The sequence below is a fragment of the Hesperophylax consimilis genome, chromosome 29, assembly GCF_061612785.1.
Source record: "Hesperophylax consimilis isolate HC1 chromosome 29, BYU_Hcon_1.0, whole genome shotgun sequence".
NCBI lineage: Eukaryota > Metazoa > Arthropoda > Insecta > Trichoptera > Limnephilidae > Hesperophylax > Hesperophylax consimilis.
In genome coordinates this window covers 9,989,914-10,000,000 of record NC_142864.1, presented here as the reverse complement: position 1 = coordinate 10,000,000, position 10,087 = coordinate 9,989,914, and the positions used below count along the sequence as shown (strand labels likewise).

Here is a 10,087-nt window from a genome sequence, read left to right as displayed (position 1 = left end):
AATCAATATACTTTTATTTTTGAATGTTTGATGTTTAAACAGTGAATGTTTGTATGTATCTTAAACAAATCGACCAATTTTATTGTTTATTTACTTGGAACGTATATAGATCAAAATGCAAAAGTAGTAATTGTTAACAAATACATACATGTTATGTTTGGAAACGTTATGTTATGTGTAGCCATGTTTATATTTAACACTGTAGTGTTTATTATTTCATGTTTTACAAATAAGTTTCTTACAATACATGGCATTTTGAATGAAGAAAAATACAAAAAAATACATATCAGTTTTCTCCCTGTTTGTTTTATGATACTGCTACTTTTTTCTGGATTTATTTGTTATTTCTTGGCTAAAAATTTTAGTAATAAGTAGGTACCTTTCCTAGTCTTTTCTTAAACATTTTTGTGTATGTTTTTCCCAAAATAAGTAGCTAATAAGTGTTAGTTTCGTTACGTTTATTGTAGTTAACTAGTGCATGCAAAACAATAATACAACCTAACCTACATTTTTTTTTAACCCTGACTCTAATTGAGGAGCTGGATGCAGTAACAACTTATGATTAAAATTGTAATTTGGACTAAAGACCTTTCAGTAAAGGTTTTTATCCAGAAGTCACAAGTTCAATCCTCTGCAAATCCCAGCTTATTTGTTGGGCAAAAGAAGAAATCAATTTACATATTTGAACTGTCCCTGTCAAACGTCTCAGCCCGTTTCATTTTTGCTCAATTTATGATCAGCTTTCAGGAATGACAGTCTTAACGTTTGACCGCTGATTTCAATTTGTTAACAAGCTTAAATTCAGCCAAAAATCGGCATTTAACAGGGACCGTTCAAATGTCAACATTTTGAAATGTTGCTGATCGCTGATTTGATTGTAAATCAAATAAGGTCACATATGGTAAGATCCCTAGAGGTTTCGCTATCACCATCCTCTCTGCTTATTTAAATATCAAATTTAGCTCAACAATGCCACAATTCTCTAATAATTTATGACCTTTTAATTTTAAGTCCCAACTGTTGCAAAAACCCTTAACATGCATAGTTTTTTATGTTTTAGGTAGGTACTTATTGATATGCATTTGTTTCCCCCCATTTTTATAACCCTTGCTTGTGTACAGATCGACATACTTAACTGCGCAGTCGGGAGCGTTGCAAGTGTAAATCCTTCTAATACAAAAATCTATGTAATTTAGAAAAAAGCGTTTGTTAGTTACTCCTTTGATCGCCTGCAGAGGCAAGTATGTCAAGCTGCAACTTGAAAACCATCAAAGTTTTTACCGCTGCTGCTGATGTTCAAGAAATAATAAATTTGTTAAAATATTGATTGTTTTCAAATAATCGTTGTTTTAATTACTTTATTTGTGTTTCAATGTTTTGTAATGATTGGGCCATCTATTGAATGTGTTTTGTGGCTTTGTATTTGACTGTGAATGTATAAATAACTTTTATGATTTTACTATAAAATCTTTATTATGTATTTTTTCTTTAATTTAATAATGTTATGGTAATGCTTCTAACTAATTATCTGTTTATATTTAAGGATATAATTTCATACATTAAAGGACATTATTTATTTTCCCTTTCAGATAGACATTTTAAATTAGATTTATGAATGTCTCCTTTTAGGCAAAAATTTAGTTACTATCGAAAGAAATATTTTTAATACTAGAATTAGTTGTTTGGATTTTTATTTAAATATTGTCATAAACTTTCCACAAAAGATTCCAGTAAACGTTCACAAATCCTGGTTTTGCCTATTCTGTTCAACATATTTTGATTTGTAATCCCTCCTATCGGAAGTTGACTACCATCTTGTTAAACTCAATCCTGCAGACTACAGCCAGAATAGGCTGCAAATCTTTGATGAATATATTAACAGTCAGATTAAAATTGCTTAAGATGCCATTTATAATATAAAACTGCATACAAAATATACCCTTAGTGCTTGATCGAAAAATATATTGTGGTTTTAATTTTATTTGATTTTACGTCCAACTGGGTTTTTACATTGACTATTGATTAGAAGGTTTATTCAAATCCATGCAAAGTTAGGTTATGTTAGAATTTCTCTGACTGTTACAGTGTTTGCATAAACGCTAGTGAGCTTTAAGTTCCTATGATAGAATAACCTCACTTTACATGGATTTGAAAAGGTTTCTTTGACCAAAAGTCAACGCTGCATGATTATATTTTGAATGCAGTTTTACATAAACTGGGTGTTACAAGAATTCATAAATCAGTCCATCAGTATTTATATCTAAAAGATTAGCATTCTTTTACTAAAATAAATTAACTTATTCAGTTTATATTTCAAGTTAACCATAGATTAGGCAGACTTACAACATTATCAAGCACTTATACATGCCACTTATGTTCCTGCAATGTTCCCCAAGGTTCCGAGTGTTCTGCCACTGGCTATGCAACCACTCTCTATTTAGCAACGTCATCCTGGTCTGCATCATGTTCTCCTCTGCCATGTTGGCTGCTGAGGATCCTTTAAACGCTGGATCCGAGAGGAATCTTGTAAGTGATAAACCTGTTATAGTATTTTGTGCTTACATACATATTTCTTCTTAACAACTTTTACCTCATTATATCAAATATACACAATAAAATGCATACAGGTATCGCCACCAGAGTTGACCCGAACATACTATCACACAGATGCATTACTTGCATACGGCATGTTTCAAACTTCAGTGAAATTGAAAAAAATGCCGTTTTCAAACTAATTAAAAAGATAATATAAATAAATTAAAATGAAACATGAAACAAAACAAAACACAGAAAATAAAAAGATAATGGTCACAACTGGGAATCGAACCCAGGATCTTACCGGGACAATGCCTCAATCCACCCAGCCATTTTATTTTCTGTGTCTTGTTCTATTTCGTTTAGATTTATTGGTATTGTCTTCTTCTTTACTGATTATTATTATGTTTATTTTTCGGAATAACTTTATTGAGTCAAACCTCAAATTGTAATATTTAATTATTGAAGACAATATTAGCGATTTCTAAACGATAATCTCAAACAGAAAAATCAGAAAAGGATACGGTCACATCTAGGACTCGAACCCAGGACCCTTGTCTTTCCGGGACAGTGCTCTACCAACTGAGCTAATGGGACCCTATCCTCATCGGTCACTTTTAACTGTATCATACTTCGAATAAGAACTACCAACATTGTCTTAATTTTTTCACCGCACATTTTTATTGGCAACTATCTTTGTGTAAACAAGAAAAATGGCCATTTTGCAGTGACCTTTCACAAGCACATCACTGTCGAAGTGTATTATGTATATTATAAGCAATTGCAAGTGTTTGTATATATAATAATGTTAAGTGTGTGTTGTTTGGTTCAACTCTAATTGCGTGACTTATAATTATAAGTACTTCAGCATTTTATCTGGGCCTTTGTGAGGTTTGAAAACTTTGAAATTCATAAAGTTTTTGATCTAATATAACTATTTAATTTTTTTGTGTCAACGACCAAGTTTTTAAATAGCTGTCAGTGGTTCTGTGGCATTCCCAATATTATAAATAGAATATTTTGTTATAGGGGAGGGAATGCAGACGGAGAAGATTTATTTTCAAGAGAACTTGCTATTACAATATTGGCTCAAAGATATAAACCCAGTAATTAAGTGCAAAATAACTTAAGCACTTATTTTGAGATGACGATATCTGCAATTAAAACTTTAGTTGATGTGATTAAACCTAGGGTTTGTTTTCATTCTGATGTTTTACCTAGATCTATAAATAAAAGTAATTTTAAAATGACTAAGGAAAATAAATAAAATATCGACTAAAAAATGTAAATACTATCGTATTTTCTTGTTGTTTTAAGACTTGCACAAACAGAAAGACATTTTACTAAACAAACTTATATATATTGGTTAACACTTAAAGTCTTCAAGAAATTTCGTTGCACTACACCACACGCACATGCAAGAAATACAATAATAATGAATTATTATGAACATTTCATTCCAGCGGAATTGGGCGGTAAGTTTTGTAGTAGATGTGGGGGTTTTCCGCAATAACTTTTCATGTTGATTGTAATTCCTGTAAAATGCAATCTTACAATATAGATATAATTATTGTTAGTTACAATATGATTATGTATGGTATTATTTTACAATTCGAAAATTATTGTTCATTGCAATTTGTTCAAATGTTGCAATTTGTTCAACATCAAAAACTTTGCAATTTGTTCAAAGATTACAATTTGTTCAAAGATTGCAATTTGTTCAAAGATTGCAATTTGTTCAAAGATTGCAATTTGTTAAAAGATTGCAATTTGTTCAAAGATTGCAATTTGTTCAAAGATTGCAATTTGTTCAAAGATTGCAACTGGTTCAAAGATTGCAATTTGATTAGGAAATGTTAAAGATTACACCACTGAACATAAAATCCCTAGAAATATGATCTATTCTGATTTGACAGAAAACAAATATTGCCAATTTAGGGAGGGGCCAATAAATTTTGAAAGAATTTCGATATTTGAAAATGTTTGATAATTTCAATTACATAACTTCGGGCGCATAACACAATTCTATAGGATTATCTCTTCAGTGGATTGTACTAATAATATTATTCATTCAATCTTAATTAGTTTCCTAACCAAACAATAATATTCTTATTGGTAAATGCAATAGCAATCATAACCAAGTTTAATGAGAGAACGGAATGAATTTATTGTAGTTGACTAGACGTTGTATTATACTGTTTAATGTGGGTGACTGAATGGATTATGGATATCAGGATAATATTTTTAAATTTTTGATAAAAAGTTGTAAAAAAAACAAAAATAAAATCTGGGTAGGTACATTTTTTTTAAAAGTTTTCCCCCAACTGTTTGAACTTACTTGACGTCATAATAAATCGGCATTCAACGCCATTTTGATTTTTTTTTTAAATTTGTAGCTTTAAATAACACTCAAATAATGTCAACTGCCTCCATGTCGGCGTTTGATCAAATTTAAACTTCCTTAACCCGCCTCACAATATTGTCCAGCTGGGTGGCGATACAGTTACCCTGTTTTTACACAGTAAAGAAGATAGAGGCGTTCATGTAAAGTGCGGTGCCTCATATAATAATTAAAAAAAACCTTTACAAGTAGTGTTAAAAAAACTTTTATTTTGATTTTTTTTTATATAAGTAATAAGCAAAACTTCACAAAAGAGGCCCTTGGGATAGTAATTTTCCTCAGGGCATATGTCATATTAGGGGATGCTGTGTGGAGGGTATTTTGAGGAGAGAAATGAGTGAACTTGTTGTAGGAGGAAGGAAACACAGAAGCCGGCAAATAGTTCCTCGGCCGAGCTGTTGAACTCAATAACGAGTCGTAAAGGCGAGCATTTGGCGTGTTTCCCGTCTATGCACCGGGGCCAAAGGGATCAATGACGCTAGTTCTTCCGAGTATCTTCCATTGAAATACCTATAGAACAAAGACAGCTTTTCCAACTGTGCTCTAAATATTACAACCCTTTTCTGCACAGAGTGAAGGGTTTTTTTTTAAACTTTATGATATTTTAATTCCCTATAGGTGTGTATATCTCCTCACATGAACTTTTTAATTATTTTTAGTGTAAATATTGATAAAGCCGTCAGCTAAGATCTTAGAAAACACAGTTATTACTGCTTTTTTTTTGTAAAAAATCTATTCTCGTGAATACGTATAGGTATTATATTCAAGCCAATATAAACAGTGTATTTTGTACAGATAGATTTTTTTAGCCTTTAGGTGTGTTTCAAATATAGAAAATCAATTTCGTAATAATATTAGGTACCTACCTATATCAAAAGGAAATTAGTACTTACCTACCCACTTAGGAAAAATGAAAGGAATTATGGTAAACAGTAGTTGGGATTTTTCACCAATATTCAAATGTAAAACTGTCATCAAATGGCTAACCGGTGCCATTTTATCTTTTCGCATTTGAATGGTCCATGTTATGTGCTGATTTTAGATCTGTTTCAGCTTTTGAATAATTTGTGATTAACAGAAAAGCACAACTTTCGTGTTGCTTGTCAGTTGATCAGAAATCTGTAATGGATCTAAAATCAGCGTTTAACGAATATATTTCAAATGTTAACAAACAAAACAAAATGGTGCTGACTGTCCATTTGAAGACAATGTTACATTTGAAATTTTGTGAAACACCGTAACATGAGAATGATTGTAACATTAAAACATATCTGCTTTATCCTAGAGATATTCGACACAACATGGTATGTCTGTTTGTATTTAGTTTAAAACAAGCATGTTTTCGTAAATTACTAGTTAATTATATGGACTCCGATTTTCAACCTTCAATTAAGCTATAATATTATAATATATAATGCGAATAAAAACAGGTAATAGGTGTGTCCAGGGGTAAAGTACATCAACTTCAGAACATAAACTCAACTCAACAGAACACAAACTGTTCAAATTTTATTTTTTTCCATATAATAGTCATACCTATTAAAAATCTATGACATAAGATCGAACTTACCCGATAAATACACCGGGACTGAAGAGTGGAAATGTTGCATCTATGTCTGAGCTGTATCTATGGAAACCATAGGCAAACAAAAAGAGTTTTGACATTTAACCTTTGGAACACCAGACTAGAGAACAACATGGGGGTAGCTACAAAAATTCACTGTCGAAAAATTCCCCACATTTTTTTTCGTGTCCTCTGATGCATTTGCTTTGCGGGTAATCAGTATTTTGGTTAGAGGAACACCATTCTCAGCGTCTTGCGGCTGGCGAGTATAAGACTCGAAATACTCGCAAGAAGTGCGATACTCCCAAAACATATAATACATACTCGCAATACTCGTAAGACGCGCGATACTTAAGTACAAATACTAATTACGAAAGTATCTTTAAGGTTAAACGCAACGCTTGTTATATTCTACGTGTTCATAGATGGCGTTAATTAAATAATTTTATTAAAATACGCTTTTGCAAAGTATTTCTTTACAATATTAAGAAAAATCATTTGTTTGCGCCCGTATATACGCAATATGAATATGAATACATAGTTTTGTCTATATAAAAACTCAATTCTATCGAGAAAGGCATACAAATACAATATTGGATTGAATAATCGGTACAATATTGTATTTGTATGCCTTTCTCGAAAGAATTGAGTTTTTAAACGAACAAAACTATTGATTCATATTCATATTGCGTATATACGGGCGCAAACAAATGATTTTTCTTAATATTGTAAAGAAATACTTTGCAAAAGCGTATTTTAATAAAAGTATTTAATTAACGCCATCTATGAACACGTAGAATATAACAAGCGTTGCGTTTAACCTTAAGATATCTGTTCCAAACATCTGTTCTAGTGTATACTCTTCACCTCTACACCAGACCCTCTTTGAGGGGAAATCAAAAAGTGTTTCAAGTGCAAGCGATTCTGTAAAACATTTTATGCATACCGGTTTGAATCGCATATCAAAAAATTCCAGCTAGGGCAAAATTCCAATGTCAGCAGCGCATGAACGGTTTTTCAACGGGAAAAAAATTCTTGTCACTGGTACCCAAACGATTTTCCAAAGGTTAAGCAATTGCACAATTAAACATCTTTACCTGAAAATATCATGTACAATCACCTCCTGAAGTTGCTGCACTTATCCCGGACATCTTGTACAACTCCAGAGGAGCAAATTGCTTTGACTAAATATACAGTAAAAATCCAGTTTCTGTCATAACCTACTTTTTTCTGTCTTTCCTATTTTTATATTCGTTGAAAATAGTTATTATTCTTTCAATAAACACTATTACAATGAAGATAAGCTTCAATAAGTTAAAGAAATTATATAAAAAGTATCACAAACAATTTTTTACGATTATCTCGAAATCAACAATAGCTTACGGAGCAGTTTTTGCACTCATAAATATGGTAGACCCGTTTATCAGACAAGGGGTTAAGTGAATAGTAAATAATACTACTAAATAGGTAAGGTTAGGTTAATTTAGATTTTTCAGGATAGATCCATTAATGCACTGATTACTGCAGAAACTTGGTTGAACGTTGAAAATCGGAAGTTCCAAAAGATTGACTAGTAAACACAATAAATAGTTGAGATGATTGTGATTGCTTCCTGAAGTTGGTTGGTTGACTAGTCGGTGTTGTGCGTAGTCCCAGTAGCTAGTGGAATCAGCGGTGACCTCCTCCTGCTTGCAGATCCTCAACTACTTTGACTACTTCTTCACGACGGTGTTCACTGTGGAGCTGATGCTGAAAGTTATCTCATACGGGTTCGTGTTCCACAAGGGCGCCTTCTGCAGGTCTGCCTTCAATCTCCTGGACTTGCTGGTGGTCTGCGTCTCACTTATATCCATGTTCTTTAGGTAAATTTTAAACTGTTTTTATTAACTCCTTATTTTAAGCTAATTTTTTATGTATATACTAGACCAAAGAATACATAGACATGCCCTAATGCAAAATCTGGATTTCATTTGCTCTGAGGGTTCAAGCATGTCTATGACATCATTCATACTTTGACTGCCGACGAATGCATATCGAAAAAATCAAGCCCAGCGTAGATTAGTAAAGTTTGCTAAATTAAGGTGACAGTTTATTGTGGGACTTTTTTGCGTAATGCGTTCTCTCTTATTTCTCGTATAAATTTTTTCTATGGTTAGTAAATTATAAAACATTTGTAAAATATTCTGTTTTGTTATCATCCTTTGTTCGCCCGATTTGGGATTCTTAATTACGTGTATCGCGCAGCGAGTAATTCGCTTGACATTAAAAAAAGGACTAGTTATAAGCAGATTCATTTATTGACAAATCACTGAAAGGAATTTTTTCATGCTCCACGCAGCTAGTTTTCCACCATTTCATAACACATCTCCCAATCAAATTCCGTTGCATCGTTTCGAAAAATTAGCACGCTTCTTTCCAAATTAACCTCAAATCGCAACACATAAGTTGGTCATGTTCATATTCCTTTACACTGCCAATGGGAAGCCAGAAAGGCACGCATCACAAGTTTAATCACGTCATATGCAAAGCGTTGAGTGTGAACTTTGTAAATTGATTACATTCGTTACAAACCAATAACGGCTTGGAAAAGAAAAAGGCAGATTTATTTGATATTATTAAATAACCCAGATCATGTGAAGAGGCAGAATAACAGAAGTGTACATTTTTAATAATACCCTTTCGCTGTTTTCAGTTCTGGAGCTATTTCCGTGGTGAAGATCCTCAGAGTACTGAGGGTATTGAGGCCCCTCAGGGCTATAAACAGAGCAAAAGGCCTTAAGGTTTGTAACAAAACTCTTCACATTTATCAATATATATTATATTATATCTATAACACAAACCGGTATTGAACACAAAGCTTTTACAGTTTGAAAATATAAAATATTACCTAAGTAGTAGAGTACGTTTTTGTGTGATCTTTTTATTAGAGCCTTTTAGGCTAAACATAAAATTATTCATATTTGTAATAAGCATTTACTTTGTGGCTCGTCATAATTTATAATAAAAGATATAAATTTTAGGGTGCTTCCGAAACCGGTAGAGTGCAATTCAAATTAAAGTGGTCTAAAACAAATTTATATATTTTATTATAAAATTATTCATAAACGGCTCATTCACAGATGGAACTAATTTAATTATTTTAGGAAAAGAACACTTTTTTGACACAGTTGTGTTCAAAATATCCAGATATTTTTTTTTGAAATTCGACATAATATAATGGATGTGAATAAATATTTTTTTCTGTATAAAATTCTTTCCAGAACCACCGATAATATTGTATTTGTATGTCTTTCTTGAAAGAATTGAGTTTTCATGCGGTGAAAAATATTTATGCATTTTAAATTTAAATTTATTTATTTCATCAAAAAAAAATTACAGAATATATAATATATCATTAGTAAGTAAAAAAACCTATATGTAAGTTAGTAACAATGACATTGTTGAATAAATATGTACGAGTGTTATAAAGATATGGCATAATATACTATATTTTAAGCTGTGCATAACCTGCCTCACTAGGGGAACCTGTGTTGAGGCAGATTTTTTAGTTAATTATTTCTCGCATTTTGTCTATGGTTTACTTATAA

At 31.9% G+C, this 10,087-nt stretch overlaps 1 protein-coding gene across 1 annotated transcript in view; it reads left to right on the top strand.

The window, feature by feature from the left end:
* Ca-alpha1D (Ca[2+]-channel protein alpha[[1]] subunit D) overlaps positions 1-10,087 on the top strand; it is a 229,062-nt gene that overhangs the window by 156,558 nt on the left and 62,417 nt on the right. Inside the window, exons 20-22 of the mRNA XM_089649395.1 lie at positions 2,397-2,526; positions 8,196-8,362; positions 9,193-9,280. Of these exons, the coding sequence (XP_089505521.1) occupies positions 2,397-2,526; positions 8,196-8,362; positions 9,193-9,280 (385 nt within the window). The remainder of the gene's footprint in view (positions 1-2,396; positions 2,527-8,195; positions 8,363-9,192; positions 9,281-10,087) is intronic.